The 23,316-nt window shown below is 49.3% G+C and overlaps 1 protein-coding gene across 1 annotated transcript in view; it reads right to left on the bottom strand.

Moving 5' to 3' along the window:
* Window positions 1-23,316, bottom strand: part of PPP1R21 (protein phosphatase 1 regulatory subunit 21) — a 448,835-nt gene that overhangs the window by 381,645 nt on the left and 43,874 nt on the right. The window contains exons 3-4 of the mRNA XM_069234042.1: window positions 13,991-14,137; window positions 765-866 (exon numbers count right to left, since the gene is read on the bottom strand). Coding sequence (XP_069090143.1) covers window positions 765-866; window positions 13,991-14,137 — 249 coding nt within the window. The remainder of the gene's footprint in view (window positions 1-764; window positions 867-13,990; window positions 14,138-23,316) is intronic.

The raw sequence follows: 23,316 nt of genomic DNA, 5'->3' as shown, positions 1-23,316 counted from the left end.
CGATATGGAGGTTTGTGGTGCAGGTCGTGATGTATACAAACAAAGTATGGGTCCAAACAGTTGGATCAGCAAAGACTGCAGAAACAATACGCAGCACAGTCAAAGTAGCAAGTGCATAAATGGACCTGGAGAGTGCATTATATATGAGGCACACAGGTGTTTAGAACGACCGAAGCATTTGGCAAGTTGAGTTAGATTTTAAATCTAAATCACTCATAAAAAGGGGATGTGCCAATTACATATCATACCCACTCACCACAGCCATCATCGACTACTACGATGATGGATATGGCTATGGCTATGGCTATGGCTATGGCTACAGTAATTATCAAAATAGTACCACAAACATATTGGGCTCTCTTCTACCATAGGTCTTTAAGGTCCTATGCAAATTGAAAAATTGGTAAAAAGTCCAATGTGCCCTTCAGGATACCTATTGTTAGGTATCTTCCTTTGACATTTGTCAAATCCTCTGTAGCTCCCAGCTCAAGTGCATAAATTATTAGTTTTTACATGTCAGGTTGTTTCTGGGAGTATGCATGACTGAACAGGGCACTGCTGTCCATCTTAAACAGATTATACAATTTGAACTATACAAACCTCCATTTTTGCATAACACACACTTAGTAAAACCATACAAGTATCAGGGCAATTTTGCATGTCTTTGTCCACGTAGATACCTGTATCGTAGGTCTAAAACATCATCTAAAAATATTTTCAGAGTTTAGGAAGGAAGGAGGCACTCAAAACACAGGATTATGTACCTGCATATGCAGCCGCTCATTTTCCTCTATCTTCTTTCGAAGATCTTCATCAAAGACACTTTTCTGCTCCAGGCTCAACTGAAGAGTAGGCTCACCCACTTTCTGATGGAGATAAAATTAACTCCAATCAAATAATCAACACACTTATTTTGTAAACTGATAGTCACAATTGTGTTAAAAGTTCAACAGAAGTCTATTATCTCCACATAAAATAAAAATACTTAAGTGCAAAAATATTTATTTCAATGACCTGCATTTTACAAACAAGAGTTTAACAATACACTCTGTATCCGAGATGTTGCACCTGAGCCTTCACAGAGGCATGTGCAAATGTAAACTTTTTTCCGCATTGATTTAGTGTGAAGTGTGCTATGAATATCAACTTTGCCAGCCTTTTCTCCAGCTTTCATTTTTTTAAAGCTTCACAACATTTTTTAAAGTTCACGAATGTCACGTGATTTAAAATAAATAAAAACCTTCACAATGTTGGATTTGAAAAATCCATGAAATTTCACAAATCAGCACTTACGTTTTTTTGTGATAATTTAAAGAGCTGTGCAGATACAAAGCGTCTCAAAACCGGGACTTTAGAATCCAATATTAACATAAAACGAAATCCTGAATAATATGCCCACAAAACAATCAAAACATTAAAATGAACATAACAAATAAAAAGATTTTACCCAACAACTAAAAATGTGTACAGTTTTTGCCATTTTGATGCCCTTCTGAATGCTAATACTATTTATGTAATGTTTAAATATATTACTAACAGTACTATTTATAGAGAATAAAGTTTAAAACACTCTTGGTGATATGTAAGGAAATAAATAAGAAAGAGAAACTGATTCTCAGATACGAGGTGGGAAAGTACTCTATAGATCAACAGTTACCTTGACCTGCAGGATGACTAAATCCTATCAGTCTTGCTCAGACATACTAAAATCATACTCCTGGGTGGTGGGCTGCATTCAGTACTTGGATACATTCCAGCCAGAGCAGATGTCGTCATATATTTCATAAGACGACCAGTGAGATATACAATAATTACAGAATTGCCAGCATAGCTATGGACAACAGGTGCCCAACAGATGGCGGTAGGAAGAAGCGAGGACCGGGTGTCACCTCGGAACTGAAACGTTGGCAGAGGTGAGAACGACAGTGTGGTCGGTGGCAGGACCCAGGCCACGTGAGGTTCAGTGGTGATGCCAGAGCATATGGAGCTAGCCTGCCAGCTGTGTCTATGTTCAGGGAATCAGGCAGGAGGCACGGACTGGCCTGCGGCAAGTTTGTTGGCAATAGAGAAAGGAGTGACGATCTGGGGCTCAGTGTTGGCTTGGCCAAAAGAAATTACGAGTGAAAATGTTTTTTCACCTACTGACAAAAAGCACAGGTCTGAGTGAAGAGAGAAACAGTGCTGGGCTCCTTTGGTCATTCATATCCTAAGCCACAGCACTGCATGGGGTACGCCAGAGCGCATAGGGGTTTCTGGGGACACCCAATCCTCATCAGGAAGCAGCACAGTGTAAAGAAGCTGTGGCGATGGTGGCAACCGACAAGAAGCTTTAGAGGTCTTTAATGGAGGATGCTTATAAAGATGCCAATAGTGGAAAAAACATAGGCCCTCATTATGACAATAAAAACCGCCTACCGCTGCGGCGACAGTAGCTAAAAGACTGTTGCCACGGCTACCATCCATTCGCAGAATTATGACCACAGCTGGATTTCTGCCACAAGAAGGGCGGAAATCCAGCTGTGGCCATGCTCGCGGATGGTGGTAAAGTGGTGCTGTTACCACCAGCAGCCCCACGCCAGTAGACTGCCACCAGCCGTATTATAAGAAATAATACGGCCTGACGGTGTTCTGCTGGTGGACGCTGCTGGCGGTAGCAGCGCCCCGTCCCATCCCCTGCCGGAAGACCCCTTGATTCAGGTAAGTTGGGTTTCCGACAGGGGTGGTGGGCGGGGGGGGACCTGGGGAGGTGTTGTGTGGGGGGGGGGTGCATGTATGTGTAAATGTGTGCGTGAATGTGAGTGTGTTTAGTGTTGTTTGCGTGCGTGTATGCATGTGTGTGAGTGTGTGTATGAATGGAAATGTGAATGCATGTCTGCGTGTAAGTTTGGATGTATGTGCGGATGTGTGCATGAATGAATGCATGCATGTATGTCTGTGTGGATGAGTGTATGTCTGCGTGTATGTGTATGGGGGAGGTTGGAAGGGAGGGGAGGGTGGATGTAGGGGGGAATAGGAGGTGTCTGCGGAGGGTTGGGGATGGAGGGGGCCTCCTATCAGTGACAGGGAAGGAATTCCCGGTCACTGATAGGGCCTACCGCCATGGTTTTCGTGGTGTTACGAATGCCACGGAAGCCATGGCGGTAGGCAGGGTTATGATACTGCCGGCAGCACAATAGCGGCCGCTGGGCTGGAGATTGTTATCTCCAGCCCAGGGGTTGCTACCGCCATGGCGGTCGGAGTGGTACATTGGTGGATTGGCTTCAGCCAACCTGGCAATGTCATAATGTGGCGGTAAGTACCGCCAGACTGTTGGTGGTACTTCCGCCACATTGTCTCTAACCGCCGGGGTCATAATGACCCCCACTGTCTGAAGACGCAGCAGAAGAAACAGCTAGGTAAGGCTCCCAAATAACACCTAGGTCAGCAGAGGATCTGCTGCCGCTAAGTAATGTAGCACTGCATTGCATCTGCTCTTTTGTATTTTGTTTGACATATATGCTTTGCCTGAGTTACAAGGCCACTCAAAGCTAATCCTACCATAATTGCAGGATAGCAGGTGAGCTACACAGCAACCAAGATGTAAGGCGAGTGGCGTAGCGTGACACTGTTTCTGTCTGGAACACATTTCCCACTCTTTAAGCAAATAGTCACAGGGGCATATTTTTCACCCTTTGTTAACAGAGCAGAATTTGGCCCAATCCATAGCTTCTTGCAGTGACCTACATTAAATGTACTCCGACCATTAAATATATTGGAGTAACCTCGTGTCCCTCAGAACCTGGGTACTGTACACTATGAAGCTACAATGGGTTACGTCGGCTATGAGTCCCAACGAAACCCACTGGAGCATCATAGCATGAAAATACCCTAGCCAAAGGGTAGTTCGAGGCCTGGTCCTGGGGAAGAAGTTATACTTGGGGAAATTAATTTAAGCCGTTTAGCCAGCTGCTTCTGTATGACAGGAGATGACACTAGGGAGAGTGCCTTAAGGAGGAAACTCAGATGAAGCATAAGGGATGGTTGGTGATGTAGGTCCGCATGGAAGAGATGGATGGGCAGAGCTGGATCCAGGAATCGGACAACATTACTACCAAAATGAGAGCACAACAATGTTGCTAGGCAAGTATACACTGCTAACTTGGAATGTCAGGGGTTTAGGCAATATTACTAAAAGGCATCAAACACATTCCTACTTGAAACACAGGGTCATCCATCTAGTATTTATGTAAGAGACTCATCACACACAAACTAAGAGTGTGAAAGAGGCAAACCTACAGCACAACATTCTCTACATAAGTGAAAGGTGTCCTAATCGAGATATGCCCAGAGGTGCCATACAGGGTGGTAGACAACAGAATGGATAAGGATGTCAGCTATAAGTGTGTCTAAGGTCAACTAGTCAGCATGATGTCCCACTTAATTGACCAGTACTCTCCCAATGTAGGTCAAGTGTCTCACATAGAACACGCAACCACACTTAAGGTCCCTTGCCCTCAGGACCCCTAAGTCCAAGGTGGTGACTTTAAATGTATAATGAACGTAAGGGGGCAGACACAGCTTACAGACATCAGGTCAAGAGCACAACATTTCATTATACGCAGACGATATCCTGATTTACCTCTGGCCGGACTCAGATTATGCAAATTCTTGACTCCTTCAATGCACTGTAGGGTCTGCATGTTAAAACACAGAAAACCTGCATCTTTTTGCTTTTGGGCCTGTGTGCACATTTCCTGGAAGGGACCAAGAACTATGTTGTTCCAACTGCACACTTAAATACCTGGGGATCCGCGCCTACAGAGATTTCAAGGATGTCCGTGATAGCAGTGTTAGTGGGGTGGTAGCCTCCCTTAGCTCCTCGTCAGTTTTTTAGCAGAGACTTCCTCCGTCACCTATGGGTCGCACTGTATTAGCAAAAATGGTGACCTTGCTGCACTGCCCTGTACCTAGTCATCAACGTTCTTTTGTTGTTGCCCCTAACAGTGTTCCTGGACCTCAATAGATTGCTTTCTTGATCTGATCTGGGCATCAAGCAGGCACCAGGTGGCTCCGGGGAATCTATTTTTGCCCATGAAAGCCGGAGGCCTAGGGGTTTCTGACAATAAAATATATAATATAGTGGATCAATCTCAATGGCTCATGACTTGGATTGCCCCGGTGGGGACGCCCAAAGTGAGGTACCTCTGGCCTAGTTTGAGCTGCTCGCTGCCACTTCAAAACGTCATGGGGACAGCCTCCTATGGTGTGCGGCTGCCACTTTTGCTCAAGTGGCTAGACACTGTTGGTCGTGTTGCCATGGCTGTAGGCACTGCACGGTTGGCATACTCTCTGGATCTTCCTCTCTGGCAACTGCCACACTTCGAAAAGGTCGGGATAGCAGCTCACATAGTTAAGATATGATTCGTTTATGGATCTAGTGCAGTTGTTTGTGGACAGGATCACCCTCACATTCGAGGAGCTCCGTGAGCTGAACACTCTTCTTTTGGACAGTTCCTGACTCGCACAGTGCTTCGAGAGTCAATACAAGATGTTTGGGGTGGCTCAGGCGTAGGAACTGTCACAGTGCCTGGTTTGCATATGCTGCTGACATGTATTTCCAAGAAGTGCAGGATTACAAATGTTGTTGGCCCTCTCTTCAGGGTCACCCACAAACTGCTTTCACTCTCCTGTTTTCTGAACTGGTTTTTGTTTGTTTTTAGGGGTGTAGCTCAGTCTGTAAGATTGGGGGGGTGCAAGCTTCATATTTCCGAACAATCACGCTGGCACATAATGTGCAATACATTATACAACAAGCTGGAGCACAAGAGGGGCTTAGGGGCAGCAGAAAGGGAGAGGAATGCAGATTGGTAGGGGCACTGTAGTTTAACAACCCCCACACCCACCCCGAAGCTACGCTCCTGAGTGCATTTTACCACTGCTGACCGAGGATCTGAACCAGTTTTCGGGAAGCTCATCCAAGTCTGGGTCCTCCACTGCGAATTATTATGCCTGGAACGGTTCTTGGCATCCTCTGCTCTTTCTTCGAGGGCCGCCACTGAAGGTGTCAGTTTGGATATGCTTGACTGTCACTATGTCATCCTTGGTCGTGGAGATCCGTGTCTCTGCTTCAGTCACCCTTTCGGCCACTTTGCGTAGGTCCTGGCACAGAGTGAGAAGTCAATTCGGAAGCCTTCGACCTTGGTTTCAACTGCCTCCCTGTGAGTCCTCGATTGCCCTGAGGATCGTGCCCAGATCTGCAGTGGACTGAGGTGAAGCTGCAGAGAGAGGGCATCAGCAGCTTCCTTGTTATCAGATTTCGAGTCTGTGTATTCATCCATTTTGGTCTGGGCTGTCGCAGGTAGAGGAGGCTTACTGCATCCCATCATCAAGTATACCTAGTGAAGGTGAAATCATTGGGAGTAGGCCCACATGCTTTGGGGCATCACGACCAGTCCACACCGGTGAAGCCCAGTCCTTGAGGGCAGGCCCAACACAACACACCAGCCAGTCCAGTATACGAATGCACTCAAAAGGAGAGCAACAGGAGGGTTTAGTTGCACCAACCCACTTGCCCAAAGGCAGTGCAAGCAGTCGGTGGTGGTATCCAGTCAGGAGTACCAGAGACAGGGCCACTGCAAACTGCGATCTCGTTGCCCCAGGAAACAATCATCTCCACTATAATATCAATCTGGGTGGAGGGGTCTAAGCAGACTTCGCCCTCCAAAATCACATGCGGGTAAAGGGACTCAGGAGAATTGCAGCAGCTCCAAGGTCGCCAGTCTGTAGATAGGGACATAATGCAGGGGACCCAAGTCCGCTGCAGCTGCATGGGGCTGTTATGTGGGCTGGGAGGGTAACTATGCCAGTCGCCATACAAGATGTCCTTATACCTTTCCCGCAGTCCAGGGTTTTCAGACACCCTGTAGGGTTTATGGATGGCATCAAGACCTATAGGTGGCCCGCATGTGGGGACATGGGGGGGGGGGGGGGGGGCAATTGCAGCCCCTTCACAGTAGCATGGCTAATGGCACCTCCCCAGGGAGCCATCAACAACCGCATCTCCTTGGCAGGTGATTACCACAGCGGGAGCCCCCATACCTCCACCATGGCTCTGGGGCACACAATGGGCTCACAGGCCCGTGATCAGAAAGCAGAAGTTCTGCAGGCACACACGAGTCAGCACAGAGGGTCCATAAGGCACAGTCTTAAGAGTAGAGTCCAGGCCGCATGGGCCGGGGCCATTTCCAGAGGTGCTGGTGCGTCCCAGGACCCATATATAAACAGCCTAAAGGGTCTCTGGGAAGTATAAATTAGGGTGTTGCTGGTTGAGGAGGTGCGTCGTCTTCTATGCCACCACGTGCGCCTCCTGTCCCCACACTGCAACCCGTCTCCCAGACGGTATATAAGTTAAGATTAGTCCTTCACCTCCCGGGGGAGAGGGGGGGCACATCACCAAAGATGAGCACGGTTGGGGAGTAAGCACATATGATTCCTGTAGTGTTTGCTGGCATTTCGGCAAACCCATTAGTTGGAGTGTCAGAGGGGTCAGATCGCGTACACCCCTCCTCTGCCAGTAGTCGTGGTCGTGCCCTTGTGACGTGACACCAAAGGGTTAATATAGGAGTGGCCAGTGGCGCGAATGTTAGTTATAGTGTGCTGCCCGACCTAAGCTCACTAAATAAATATATGGACACAGAGTACCTTGGGCCTAGCGTCGTATTTGCCAAAAGCCCGCTCTACATTGGCAACGAGGGTGTGTCACCGAGTGCCTGCATACGTGCTCCGGTACCGCCTCCGGTGCCTCTGCGGCCTCATTGCCTGTCATCCTGGCTGGCAGCCGTTCGCTCCCTCTGCTGGGGACGTGGTCCGCGGTGGCTTCGCCTTTGCTCTGGCACCCGTTGTTGCAGCACGCCCATCTGCTGCCCTGCTGCCACTGCACAGTGCACCCTGCGCAGCCTGGAGGCGCCCTGCCCACCACTCCTTACAGCCTCGGCGGCTACGTGCAGGCTCGGACCGTGGACGTTGTCACGGCAATGCCCACCTGCCTCCTCGGATTGCTGCTCTCGACTACGCTGGTCTTTGGAGCCTAAAGGCGCCCTGCCCAGCAACTATTCACTGCTCCCGCAGCTGGGCTGTTCGGAAGCGGTTTCCCCTTGCAACGATGGGCCGAGTGTGCCTGAATTTCCACCGAAGCTGCCTGCCACATGCCCCAGCATACATCAGCCATCTTTCAGGTACTGTGCCTTGTCTGTTCCCTGTGGCAGCCTGCGTGCAACACAATCTGCATTGTTTGGGGAAGACCTGCCCACCACTCATATCCTGCCACTGGCTGGACACTTTTCAGCCTCCTGACTGCACTCCACTCCAGATTCCACACCACACTGGCCCCACTGTCTGCAAACCTGCGCTAGGGAGGAAGTGTTAGACCTCAATGCTAGCCAGTCAACCCAGACAAAGAGACCCCCCCCTCCCCTCCCCAGGGAAAACCAGCTACTCCCTATTGCCCCCCACACCATGGCCAGCTTTCAGCTCTAGAGCCATTCACAATCACGGGAGCCCCTCCCGTAAACAAGCAGCTAGGTGGAGAATTTGGATTGAACGTCTTGAAACCTACTTCGAGGCATTGGAAGTTAAAGAAGAACGGAAGAGACCATTACTCCTACACGTTGGTGGAGCGGACATACATAAAGTATCCAAGAGAGTGACCGAAGTTGTTCCCCACATGTACGCCACGCTGAAAGATGCCGCCTCAGCACACTTTAAACCGTATTCAAACCCCGACTACGAACGTTTTCGGTTGCGCCAGGCACGCCAGAAGTCAGAAGAGTCTGTAGACGTCTTCTAAGCATGCCTCCGTGAACTAGTCAGCACATGCACACTTCCAGATGAAGAGGACGAGATCAGGGCCCAGTTTATCCAAGGGTGTGCTTCCTCTAAGCTCCGCGAGCGCATTCTGCAAGAGCCCAATATGCAGATGAGGGATGTCTTTATGCTAGGGCGCTCGTAGGAACTGTCAAAAGCAAGAGTGGCCCACATGGAACACACAAAGACAGTCCAAGTAAAAACTGAACCCATCAACACAATGGCCACAGATACCACCAAAAGTCGATGCATGGTGGAGTGAAGACGAAAGACAAATCTTGCAGATGGTATGGCGGCCCCCTGTCCCACCCTTGTAGCTGCCCTGCCTGAGGAAAAGCCTGTAAGGCATGTGGTAAACTCAATCATTTTGCGAAAGTATGCCGCTCGACACCCAAGGCACCGTCCACCCCAAGAAAACTGTTAAAGCCGTCGCTGCCTTCCCCAACACATCGTCGGAGAGTGACATGGATGATGATCCGCAAGTTCTCCATGTGGTAAAGGCAGTAGACAAGGAGGCAACCTGCAACCGACTACCCACTTGTCAGGTCACCATGCAAAGCCAGTGTATGCCAGCTTTAATAGACACTGGGGCCTCAATCAATCTCATGGCTGACTGCACAACCTAAAAACAAAACCCCTTCTGAATCCTACCAAAGTACTGGTGTAAGCCTTCGGAAAAACCCGACTGCTTAAGATAGTGGGTATCGTCACAGCAGACATTGAGCACGAGAGCACGAAGCTTGCCACAAAGGTCTGGTTTTCCACTCAGCTGCCAAACCGCCCAAGACCTGGGTCTAGTCCACTTCTCGTTCAGCATCCACAGCAACTGTGTGGAAGACCTCACCAAAGAGTTTGACACTCTTTTTAGTGGCATTGGCTGCCTCAAAGGACCACCCCTTCAACTTCACATTGACGAATCGGTGGCTCCTGGAGATCCGGGTCTTCCATCTGCACCCAAAAGTAGAGCAAGAACTACTGCTCTCGGAACAAGTCGGAATGATCGAAAAGGTGTCAGGACCAACACCCTGGGTCTCCCAGATTGTCAAAGCGAAGAAGGCAAAACAGCCGGATGCGGTCCGCATCTGTGTGGACATGCGCCTGCCCAATCAGGACATCAAGCGGGACAGACATCCTACCCCGACGATCGCTGACATCTTGGGAGGGCTCTCAGGGTCCAGATGGTTCTCCGAAATGGATCTCTGCTCCGGGTACCACCAGATGGTACTACACCCAAATTCCCAGCCAATAATGACATTCTCTACTTACATGGGCCTGTTGAGTTACACACGCATATCTAGTGCCACAGAGATATTCCAACAAACAATCAGAGGGGTCTTGGAAGGGCTTGTAGGAGTTTTGAACGTAAGCGATGATATCCTTGTACATGCCCTCATGCTTGAGTGTCACCTAGCCCGGCTGCGGGCGGTGTTTGCCAGACTACAAGAGCATGGACTAACTCTCCATCGGAAGAAGTGCGAGTTCCTAAAAGAAGACATCAGCTTCTTCGGGTATCGTTTTTCTAAACAAGGGATTGTTCCTGACCCAGCCAAAGTGAAGGACATCCAAGAGGCTCCGGCCCCCACATCTGTTTCCGGGGTCAGGAGTTTCCTAGGTATGGTGACGTACTGTGGCCATTTTATGAAGAACTTGTCCGACCTCACTGGCCCGTTGAGAGAACTCACCAAAACTGACCACCCCTGGATCTGGGGCAAAGAACAAAACTGGGCATTTGAAAACACCAAGAAAGCTCTCTCGGCTGGCACCACCTTGGCCTTCCGTTTACGCTAGTCCCACTGGCCTAGGGGCGGTCCTATCCCAGAAACAAGACTGCTGAGAATGGGCTCCTATCGCGTTCGCCAGCAGGACTGTGACACCTACAGAGTAGCGCTATTCCCAGATAGAACAGGAAGCCATCGCCGTCCACTGGGGGTGCCGGCATTTTTACATCTATTTGTATGGAAAGGCCTTCACAGTGGTTACTGACCACAAACGGTTACTTCCCCTCTTTAAAGGTTCATCATCAAAGCCGCTACCACGGACTGAAAAATGGCTACTGCAGTTGCAGGAGTTTGATTTCTGCGTGGAATACCAGCCTGGTGCACAGAACCCAGCAGACTTTCTGCCCCACCATGCTCGCCCAGCCATGCCTCAAGAAGCTAACGATGCTACTGAAACAGAGGAATATGTCAAATTTGTGATTGACCGAGCCAGGCCACTACCTATACCACTTGCAGAGGTGGTGGAAGCCACAAGCCAAGATGACTGCCTGCAGTTAGCCATGAAAGCTGTGCGCTCCAATGATTGGCGCCCGCTTCAACGCCCTGCCAGCTTCCGCACAGCTGAGGCCAGAGCCACTCTTCAGGCCCTCTTTCACATCCGGCAAGAACTTACGGTGAGTAAAGATGGGTGCCTCCTACGAGGGTCTTGTTTGGTACTGCCTGCTTGCCTAGGACATAGAGCTGTTTTGTTAGCTCATGGCGCTCATCAAGGCATAGTCAAGTCAAAGAATCGACTTCGAAGCAAAGTCTGGTTCCCGGGACTTGACCAACAGGTGAATGATGTTAAAGGGTGTTTAGTCTGCCAGGGGAGTGGAGCGCCTGACCCCCCCTGCACCTGTCATTACTGTAGAAGGTCCCACAGCCCCTTGGCAGAGGGTCAGTGCCGACTTTGGGAGTCTTCCGGACAGGACCTACATGCTAGAGGTAATGGACGACTACTCTTGATACCCTGAGGTGGAATTGGTGCCATCAACAGCTGCCCATGTAGTCATCCCAAAAATGGAGAAGCTGATAGCTACCCATGGCCTTTTCGGAGAGCTACGCACAGACAATGGACCCCCATTTAACAGCCGGTAGTGGGCTGATTTTCTGAAGTCCAATGGTACAGCTCAGGCTGGCCTCAGGCTAATGGCGAAGTAGAGCAATTTGTGAAGACTCTGTCCAAAACAATCTGCATTTCTCTTGCGGTGTCTCAAAAAGTTTGAAAGTGCTATTTACATTTACCTCCGAGAATACAGAGTTACCCCACATGCTAAGAAGGGCGTCACCCCGAGTCAGCTCTATTTTGGAAGAGCTGTAATGGGTGCCATACCTCATCACCCCCTCTGGACCACCCAGCCTAATCCTCCAAACCAATCAATGAGACAGAAGTCTTGCAACAACGCTTATGCGTCTTGCAGACGGAGAGCACGGAATGTCTCTATTCGGGTAGGGGACATGGTGGTGGTGAAGGACCTCCATCCTGGTGGAAAGTTCTGTCTCCCTTTTGAAGCAGAACTGTGGACCGTCACCGTTACCAAAGGGACTATGATTACATCAACTAGAGACGGTGAGAGCGTTGCGAGAAATGTATACCAATTCAAGAAGTTGCCCACTCCAATGCCCTCAGATCAGGCTAGAACCAGATCCATGGACAATATCCTAGTGGCTGTCAGAGACAATGCTGTTACCTATGCCCTGTAAATCCTGGACAAGCTGGGCCCTCGACAGTGGAAGAAGTTGTCCCCGCCATGCCAGACTCTTCCAGAAACAGATGAAGAGTATGAGAGACCCAAGTAACAGTCAGGAGGTGTCGATTGGCAGATCAGGAAGAGGGCGTTATCATCTTCGGGACAATCCAGGTCCTTCCCGGCGCTATGCAGACTTCGTACTTGATTGAGAGTTATCAATATTATGAGCATTGTAGCTATGCGGCTGCTTGCATGTTATTATATTCCTGTTGTGGTGTTTGTTTTATTAAATTGGGGAGGAATGTAGTGTTTGTTGGCGTTTAGGCAAACCCGTTAGTTGGAGCGTCAGCGGGGTCAGATTGGGTACACCCCTCCTCTGCGAGGAGTCGTGGTCGTGGCCTAGTGACGTGACACCAAAGTATTAATATAGGAGTGGCCAGTGGCGCAAAAGGTAGTTATAGTGTGCTCCACGACCTAAGCTCACTAAATAAATATATGCACACAGAGTACTCTGGGCCCAGTGTCATATTTGTCAAACGCCACCTCAGCAATTCCCTCGCCCGATCAAAAACCACACTAGCAAGGACAGGGGACGGGGTCCGAGCGGCTGCCATCCAGCTGGGAGTGCAGGAGTCTCCTTGCATTCAGCCTCCTTCCTCAGCCTAGGAAGCTGCAGCGAGTGCACAGGCAATGTCAGCGGTATAGAGCTGACGGCCTCCGCGTGTCCAAGTAGGTGCCGGCAATTTCTGCCTGAGAGTACAGTTCCCGATGGCCACATCGATCCACCTGCTAACGGGGGACACTCACCTCTGCCACTGCCCAAGTCCAGGGTGGGCAGTGGAATCATGCCCATATGAAAGCTAAGTGCAGAGGTCAGCCGATGCGCCAGAGACATTCCACGACGGAAATCATTTCTATATTCCAGCCTGCTGCGACTGTATAGCACTGCACTGCCCAGGTGACAAATGAGGGCCACACCTGCATGCTTAGACACCCCAGAGGGTTCTACAGATTACAAAGCAGCCTGGAAAGGGAATGGCTACCCAGCCATGCATTTGCAACAGCACCTTTCAAATGAATCTGCAAAAAAACAAAAAAAACTAACTTGGTTGGACTGTAGAGATGTCATTCCAGAAGGTTAATGTGGTAACATCAGTCCATCTGTGCACAGATTGCAATGGCGGAAAGGCGAACGCCAAAAGTAAAGAAAAAATAAGGTTTTTAAAGTTAGTTGGTCATGTCTGCCGACACCGAAGGACAGTATACAGCTGTCATGTACCCAAGCAGAGTATAATGGAAGCCTGCAAACCAAAGATATAAATCTCCTGGGGATAGATAGAAGTTTGATATCAAGTAAAAAGAGAGATGAGGGAAAGCTTGAAAATTGAGAACAAGATTGGGTGGTTAATAGATTGCTATGATGATCAGGGACAATTCGGATCGAAGAAAAGGAGCTGATGGATTTGCAAGAGAAGTCCATGACGGTAACACCACCTTGGTGTCTGTAAAATTACCTCTCACACAAACAAATTCACTTTTCAAGGAATGTTTCACAAAGCAATCAATTGTTAAACATTAACTGAACACTTGTGCAAAAACAAAAACGTGAAATGAGGCGATACTTAAATAACAAAATTATTTGGTGTGAATGACAAGTGTGTGTAGCGGGCAGGTAAGCTTTCATATAGTACATGAACATACTTTGCTTTTCTTGGCCTTAGTTTCTGTCGCTGTAAGTTCCTCCTGGAGTAATTCCACCCTCTTAGCAAGCTGTTGATTTCGGAATGTCAGACTTTCCATTTCCTGCTCCTGTTTCCGCATCGACTGCTCCTTCATCTTGAGCTGTTCCTGTAAAATCGGGGTACACAATACAAATTTGATCAAATTGATAATCTGCCCCTGAAATAAGTGCTGTGGTGTATGACTAGCTTTCCTCCAAATGATATCCTTACTTCTCTCTCAATTCTACCCCGTGTGCACATATTCTCTTTAACTACCCATCCTCAGTAAACTGCACTGCTAATCCCCATTTGCCCTCCGTTGCTTTTTCAATTCCTACAATGTTCTTGTCCCACCCAGCCCACTGATGGACCCACATATGCTCACCTCCTTCTCCATCTTCTTAACGCAAGCCTGGCCTCGTACTCTACTTTCTCCCAAATTAGAAAGAATGTTGTAGGAAGTTGGCTCCGTATATATTATCTCAAAGTAAGAGACAGTGGGCACAGAGTCCAAGGGTTCCCCTTGGAGGTAAGATAGTGGCAAAATTAAATAATTCTAATGCTATATTTTGTGGTAGTGTGGTCGAGAAGTAGGCTTATCAGATGGTAGTGTTAAGCATTTGTTGTACACACACAGGCAATAAATGAGGAATACACACTCAAAGACTTAACTACAGGCCAATAGTTTTTATATAGAAAAATACATTTTCTTAATTTATTTTTAGAACCACTAGTTCAAGATTTTAAGTAAATACATAAAATGCAAGGTACTCCACACAGGTAAGTTAGGAACTTTGAATTAGAGCAATAACATATACAGTTTTTGTTAAAATGGCAATAAGCTATTTTAAAAGTAGACACTGCAAAAATCAACAGTTCCAGGGGAAGGTAAGTATTGGTTAGATTGTGAGGTAAGTAAGACACTTACAAGCCTCAGTTCCGGGGCATAGGCAGCCCACCGTTGGGGGTTCAAGGCAACCCCAAGGTTACCACACCAGCAGCTCAGGGCCGGTCAGGTGCAGAGGTCAAAGAGGTGCCCAAAACATATAGGCGCCTATGGAAAAAAGGGGTGCTCTGGTTCCAGGGTGCCAGCAGGTAAGTACCCGCGTCCTCCAGGGGCAGACCAGGGGGGTTTTGTAGAGCACTGGGGGGGGGACACACATAGGCACACAAAACACACCCTCAGCGGCACAGGGGCATCCGGGTGCAGTGTGCAAAGCAGGTGTCGGGTTTTGAATTGGATTCAATGGAGGGACGCGGGGTCGCTCTAGCGGTGCAGGCAGGGCACAGGGGGCTTCTCGGGCCAACCACCAACTGGGCTAGGCAGAGGGTCACCTAGGGGTCACTCCTGCACTGAGGTTCGGTTCCTTCTGGTCCTGGGGGCTGCGGTGCAGTGCTTGGTCCAGGCGTCGGGTCCCTTGTTACAGGCAGTCGCGTCAGGGGGAGCCTCTGGATTCTCTCTGCATGCATCGCTGTAGGGGTCCAGGGGGTTCGTCTTGGGCTACTCACAGGGTCGCAGTTGCCTGGGAGTCCTCCCTGTGGTGTTGGTTCTCTGGATCTCTAGCCGGGGGCGTCGGGTGCAGAGGGTGAAGTCTCACGTTTCCGGCTGGAACAGTGAAGTCCTTAGAAGTTGCAGAAAAGTTGCAATATTGTTGCTGTTTGTTGAGCAGAGCTGCTGCTCACGGGAGTTTCTTGGTCTTTAGGTTCAGGGCAGTCCTCTGAGGCTTCAGAGGTCATTGGTCCCTGTTGGATGCGTCGCTGTTGCAGTTTTTCGAGTCAGGAGACAGGCCAGTAGGGCTGGGGCCAAAGCAGTTGTCTTCCATCGTCTCTGCAGGGCTTTCAGGTCAGCAGTCCTTCTTCTTAGTTCAGGTTGCAGGAATCTGATTTCCTGGGTTCTTGGGTGCCCCTAAATACTCAATTTAGGGGTGTGTTTAGGTCTGGGAGGCAGTAGCCAATGGCCACTGTCCTGGAGGGTGGCTACAACCTCTTTGTGCCTCCTCCCTGAGGGAAGGGGGGGACATCCCTAATCCTATTGGGGGAATCCTCCAAACTTAAGATGGAGGATTTCTAAAGGCAGGGGTCACCTCAGCTCAGGACACCTTAGGGGCTGTCCTGACTGGTGGGTGACTCCTACTTGTTTTTTCTCATTATCTCCTCCAGCCTTGCTGCCAAAAGTGGGGGCAGTGGCTGGAGGGGTGGGCATCTCCACTAGCTGGGATGCCTTGTGACGCTGTAACAAAAGGGTGATCCTATGAGGCTCACTGCCAGGTGTTACAGTTCCTACAGGGGGAGGTGAGAAGCACCTCCACCCAGTACAGGCTTTGTTCCTGGCCACAGAGGGACAAAAATACTCTCCCCAGGTGGCCAGCAACTCGTCTGGTTGTGGCAGGCTGGCAGAAACTGGTCAGCCTAACACTAGAAGTCGGATTGGTATTCAGGGGGCATCTCTATGATGCCCTCTGGGTGCATTTTACAATAAATTCCACACTGGTATCAGTGTGCATTTATTGTGCTGAGAAGTTTGATACCAAACGTCACAGATTTCAGTGTAGCCATTATGGAACTGTGGAGTTTGTGTTTGACAAACTCCCAGACCATATACTCTTATGGCTACCCTGCACTTACAATGTCTAAGGTTTTGCTTAGACACTGTAGGGGCATAGTGCTCATGCACATATGCTCTCACCTGTGGTATAGTGCACCCTCCCTTAGGGCTGGGAGGCCTGCTAGAGGGGTGAGTTACCTATGCCACAGGCAATGTGAGGTTGGCATTGCACTCTGAGGGAAGTGCCATGTCGACTTAGTCATTTTCTCCCCACCAGCACACACAAGCTGTGAGGAAGTGTGCATGTGCTGCGTGAGGGGTCCCCATGGTGGCATAAGACATGCTGCAGCCCTTAGAGACCTTCCCTGGCATCAGGGCCCTTGGTACCAGGGGTACCATTTACAAGGGACTTATGAGTGTCAGGGCTGTGCCAATTGTGGAAGCAAAGGTACAGTTTAGGGAAAGAACATTGGTGCTGGGGCCTGGTTAGCAGGGTCCCAGCACACTTCCATTCATAACTTGGCATCAGCAAAAGGCAAAAAGTCAGGGGGTAACCATGCCAAGGAGGCATTTCCTTACAAATGTCCTTCACTCTTCTCTCAAGTATATGTCCTTATAAGAAGCGTAATCGGATCAGGAAAATAAGAATAAAATTGGACATATGTGAAAAACACGGTCATGATAATATAGTCCAGGGAGTGCAGAGGAAATTATGGTGTTCAGAATATGGGTCCGTGTGTAGAGCACAGGCTGCATGCATAGTCGACAGGGACAGTTTAGAGTTGCCTGCAGGGTTTGTAGAGTATTCTCTGCTGGCTCTCTGCAAAGTGTGGAGGGTGTGGATGTGGTGCACAGGGCTATGAGTCTGCAGTAAGGGGACGCTCAGAGTATATCACATACGGGGCCAGGAATGCGAAACAGGATTGGGAGAGTGCAGCACAGAAAGCCTGTGACTGCGGAGCACACGATGTCTGGAGGAGTCCTACTGAAAGAGCTGTGTTGTGGACGTAGGGTGGGAATTATGTGCACAGCAAAAGATTTTGGGGTGTGCAGATGGGGACGGTTAGGAATGTGCACACGGTAAAGTATGGCATTTATACCACCGGGGGAACGGGACGGAGGGGAAACATGCACCATACGAAGTTGGTTTTGTCAGTGCGTATCACATGAGGGATTGGGGTCTTTTGACACAGGGCTCAGGGTTGTGTGGCATAGATAGCTGGTCGTGTCTGCTACAGGGAGCCTCACAGAATGTCTCACGAGGGGATTTAGGTGGAGCTGTACACAGGGTCGCAAAGAGCAAGAGGCCTGAAAGTATGCACAGGTGGGCTGCGGTTGTGCAGCACAACGTGGCTGACAGTGTAGGGTCACAGGGTGGCTGAGAAAGTGGGGCACAGGGTGGCTGAGTGTGTGATGCACATTGGAGTTAAAGTGGTGTGGCGCAGGAGAGTTAAATCTGTGCAGCATTGGGGGTATACACATGCATCAAAAGTTGCTAAACCTGTGCAGCACTGGCGGTAAATGTGTGCTGCACACGTGTTGAAGGTATAGAGCATGGGGGGAGTGAAGAAGTACAGTACAGGGAGCTAGGAGCCTGCAGCTCAGTGGACCTGAGGGTGTGCAGCAAAGAGGGATTGAAAGTGTGCGGCAGAAGGCAACTGAATATGTTCAGCACAGGGAGAATGGGGAAAGCAGTACTGGGGGTTCGGGGAAAGCAGCACTGGGGGGTCGAGGAAGGGAGCACGGGGCAGCATACGGGACTGAGGGTGCTCAGCACACGGTATGCACTGGGGGTGTATGCCATGAGGGTGCATGTGTGCAGAACAGGGCTGAGTACATCCAGTACAGGGGCATGTTGTGCAGAACGAGGCTGAGTGCGTGCGGCACAGACTGAACGTATGCAAACACAAGTGTAAGATGAATGTTTATAATCCAAACCACTGACGTTAAGCCTTCCTTTATGGGCTAAAGTCTTGAACTGCAGCTCCCAACAACTGATGAGAACCTGGCCCAGGAAAGAAAACATCTGACAAATATTAAAATGTTATTATGGATTCCTTTCTAAGCTCCAGTTTTCTTATTTCAAAGTTATTCAATTCCACGTGATATCGTGCCTTGTTCCAGGATCACAGAGCATTTTTCAAATTGCCATATGAGCACTGCAATTATATGATTATTTGAGACGCAGAAACGGAACTGTAATGGATACATGTGATGCCAAAGCCTTCCTTCTGCTCTCCTGGTGAATGATTAACTTACACCCAACTTTCAATGAGGTCGGCTGAATGGTGTTTAAAAGTAACTAAGCAGGACGCCTCGATGTCTAAAGTTCACGACGATCATATAATCTTGTACTAGTAGGGGACTTTACAGGGTCCGAGTAAATTCCACCAAACCGAGAACATGCCCTCAGCACTTTCTCCCCTCCCTGCAGTGGAGAAGAGGCAGCACAGTGAGGTGTGGATGAAAGCTCTGAGGAGTAATGACATGATAAACGCCATTTTATGTTGCTAGAGCATCTAGACTGTAACGCGGCCTATGTAGCCTTTTTGTCTGGTCAAAGTAAAAGGAAACTGATCCTTTGGAAAACAAATGCAAAATGGCCGCAACCTCCTGTGTATACTCTGTCAGTAACACTTTAATGAACACATCCCTGTGTTTACAGAGCTATTGTGAATTTACAAGGACAGTGGCAGCTGCCCCATTCAAGCAAAGTGGACTACCAGAGTCAATAAAATGAACACCTATTTCAGCAGAATTAGGGTCTGATTTAGATTTCAGCGGATGTAATACTCCGTCATAATTGTGACGAATATCCCGTCGGCTGTATTACGATCTCCATAGGACAAAATGGGACTGTAATACGGCGGACGGAATATCCTTCACAATTGTTCCAAAGTATTCCCCTCTGCCAAAATCTAAATCAGGCCCTTAATTTTGTAAGAGCTTGGCCTAGGTCAGTGCTTTAAGTGAGATAAACGATGGTGGGAGCTCTCTAAAAAGGGAATAACCAAAGAAGAAATCATTTCTAAGAGGTGTGGCCTTTATAATTAAGGACATGGCTTAAAATAAGTGAACTAAAACCACATGCCACCTGACCCTGTATCTGGCTCCCTAACTGTGAGTTTTTTGTTATTGCATCTACACATATCGCGCAATAACAAACACATGACTAAAGCAAGCAAGATCTATTGGCTTTGCCAATGCTTGTTAGAAGTATCAGCTAAATGATTAACAACAATGATGTTTCAATTCTGAAAATATAGAACAGTGAAACTAACATTATATTTGTCTGGTTTGACACACCCTTTTTCTCCCAACATACTTCAGAAATCCAACATAGGCATATCTCAAATGTAATTTCCTTCTTCTCACCACTGCCTTTTCACTCAGTCCTGTGTGTACTCGCATTCACTGCCCCATCTTTGTTTCTCTCTTTTGCTTTCGCCTGTAAACACAGCACTTTCTGTGGCGCTGTCAATATTTCTAAAGGTGTGAATATCACCCTCAATTGGCAGTGTGACCATTGCTCTGTGCACTGCAAATAACCACGATTTGAAAGAGTCGAACACCTTTATAACCCATTGACTGGCACTATGACAACGCACACTTCTCCCGCCCATCTCGCTTTAATTCCTTATGACACGAGGCAGTCGCCTTTCAGGCACGCCGATAAGTAAAAACTTCAGCATTTAAAAGCCTCTGTTCCACTCTTCACATCCTGTCTGCTTGTGTCTTTCAGACATAGCTGTATTTGGTTGTTTGCGGTGCAACGACTGCAGCGCGCTTCGGCTGTTTTGTTGGTAAGTGGTGGCACAGTGGTACCAAGAGGCCCTTCTGCGGCTACCCCCGAGTGTCCGAGCCACCCTGGGATTCAGTAGCCGGTCGGGACGGAGTTCGGCGGGCTGCAAGGGCGCTAGAATCCTGGTTGGTGATGGGAGCGTGCTGGCCAAGGTTTAGCAGTAGACAGGAGGAACAGGAGCACCTCCGAATTCGCTATAATCAAGTGATGCTCAGGTGAGGAAAGGGTGTTTGCTTACTGCGGACGGGGTGTATTTGTGGTCTTTCATTCTTTCGCCATTTGCATCAAGGCAGGTGGATGGGAGTGTCCTGTTAGGCCTGTTTGTGTTCTGATTGGTGAATTAGAATTCCATCTCTGCAGAAAGACTGGCTAGGTTTCCATCTGGCTGCTCTCTATTTATCTGCGTTATACCTATTCAGTTGTCATGAAATGATCTTGGAATGTAGATGGACGGGACAAGAAGGCAGAATAGCACACACGTTTTAATTCCTCCGATATAAGCCAGGTTGATGGTGAATCGTAGAGGAGCATGTCTAGAGGTTCTAGATCATTCTCTCCTGGCAGTCCACCACTCATATCTGCTTCCAAGGTTCAGCTGATGATCGAAAAGGCGGTTTCTAAGGCCTTGGCAGGTAGGCCTGTCGAAAAAAAGAAAGTCCAGAGCAAGAAAAATCAGAGAATCAGTCTTTTTTCAATCCTTTATTAGACTGATGCAGAAGCCCAGTCAATTTCCTCTTCTGGCAAGTATGTGAGGAGAGATGACTCATCAGAGCTGCTATACCACATGAGAGAGAATCTACAGCTTGAACAAGCCCTGTTAACGGATGAAGAGGCAGATGTGTTCCACAGTATGTCAAGCCTCAATCATTAGCCCTTCCAATTCATAAGTAGATAAAGGGCCTGATTTAGATCTCAGTAGACATGTTACTCCGTCGCAACGGTGACGGATACCCCGGCTGCCAAAATATAAATCTCATGAACGTCAATTTACCAAAAGGCCAGGGGTAGCGGAAGTGACAGTACACAGCATTTGACCCTTACTCACACACACACACGCTTACACATACAATCACACACTCTCTTTCACATAAAAGTGTCTAGTGGTTGCCGTAAGTATTGTGTGTCTGTCCTGTTATTGTAATTACTTTTGTGCCTTTTTGCCTTGTGCCTTATGCTTTCTGCCTTCTTTCCTTATGTTTTTTGCCTTTTTACTGCTTTTTGCACCTTTTCCCTTGCCTTTGCTTATTGGCGGCTTTCAGCCGCTCTCTCCGTTCCCGCCGCTGCGTCCCCTGCAGCCCTGCCCCCTCGCGCCCCCATTTGCCCACCGCTCCCGCCTCCCAGCTGCTCCCCCTCTCACCTCCCCTTCTTAACGGCGGCCAAAGTGCGGCCGTGCTGATGGCGCACCTCTGGGCAAGCCCGTCTGTGCCTGTCTGCACCTGGACCACGCCCAGCGCCAGACCCCCTGGCCCACGTGCTTCCCATGCCACCAGACGTCACTACAACGGCAAGGAACTCCACGCCCTCAACCCTGGCCGCCCCATCGCCTGCGTCCAAGCCACCCCGACGCACACCCATGGGCCCTTCTCCTGTCCAATGTGCAGCTTCACCTGCACCCAGGCCACCAAGCATCACAGCAGCTCCACCCACAACCACCTCAGCGGCATCCTCCTCAACACCCATTCCGTCCACAAGCACGCCGTCAAACTCTGGGACCTACTCACCTCAGCCTCCCCAGATATCGCCTTCCTCACCGAAACCTGGATGAACCCAATCTCGGAACCCGACATCACCATAGCCATCCCTGAAGGCTATAAGATTACCCACAGAGACTGCACCAACAAACCGGGAGGAGGAATCACCATAGTGCACAGGAACACCATCACGATCTCAACCAACAACAATGACACCATCGATGCCGCCGAACACTTACATTTCCATATTCATGCCAACACCACTCTCAGAGGAACCCTTGTCTACAGACCCCCTGGCCCCCGACCACAGTTCTGCAACACCATCCCTGACACAATCAGCGCCCACGTCCTTGCCTCTACAGACTACATGCCCCTCGGCGACCTGAACTTTCACCTAGAGAACGCCAACGACAGCTACTCTTCAGCCTTGATCGACAACCTCGCCAATCTCGGTCTCAAACAACTCGTCACGATGCCCACCCACTCAGCCGGCCACACACTCAACCCCATCTTCTCTGCCAGCAGCCACATCACCTTCACCCATACCGCCGAACTCCACTGGACTGACCACCGCTGTGTCCATTTCACCTTCCAGAAACCCACCGCCCACCACTACCCACAACAGATCCCCCGCCATAGCTGGAACAAGATCTTGTAAGACCAGTTGATTTTCACCTTTGCCCATGCCCCACCACCCAGCACCAGCAACCCCAACACTGCTGCCCCAAGGTCAAACAGTGGTTAGACGACTGGGCCAACACCCTCGCCCCACTTAGGAAATAACCCAACAACTGCACCAGCACGAAAGCACTCTGGTTCACCACGACCTTCAGGCCTCCAAGCGGGAGTGACGGAAAATTGAGAAGATATGGCGCCACGATCAAACAGAGAGCAACCACGCCGCCCTCAAGACAGCCATCCGCAAGCATCACCAGCTCATCTGGACTACCAAAAGATCATTCTACAAAGACCAAATTAACAACAACGCGCACAACAGCAAAGAGTTCATCAGCATCATCAAAGAACTCGCCAAACCCAAGTCCTGCTCCATCGACCCCCCCTCGCAAGACCTCTGCGACTCCCTCGCCATCTTTATTCACCGCAAGATCACGGACATCCATGCCAGCTTTGCCTCCCCAATCCCCATGACCACTGCGGCCACCACTAACCCCAATGCACCCAGCCACACCAACCTCCTGAGCGCCTGGACCCGAACCAACAACGAGGACACCACCAAGACAGTGAGCACCATCCACTCTGGATCACCC

The sequence above is a fragment of the Pleurodeles waltl genome, chromosome 5, assembly GCF_031143425.1.
Source record: "Pleurodeles waltl isolate 20211129_DDA chromosome 5, aPleWal1.hap1.20221129, whole genome shotgun sequence".
NCBI lineage: Eukaryota > Metazoa > Chordata > Amphibia > Caudata > Salamandridae > Pleurodeles > Pleurodeles waltl.
Note: the sequence above shows the minus strand (reverse complement) of the source record. Positions and strands in the feature narration are given on the sequence as shown.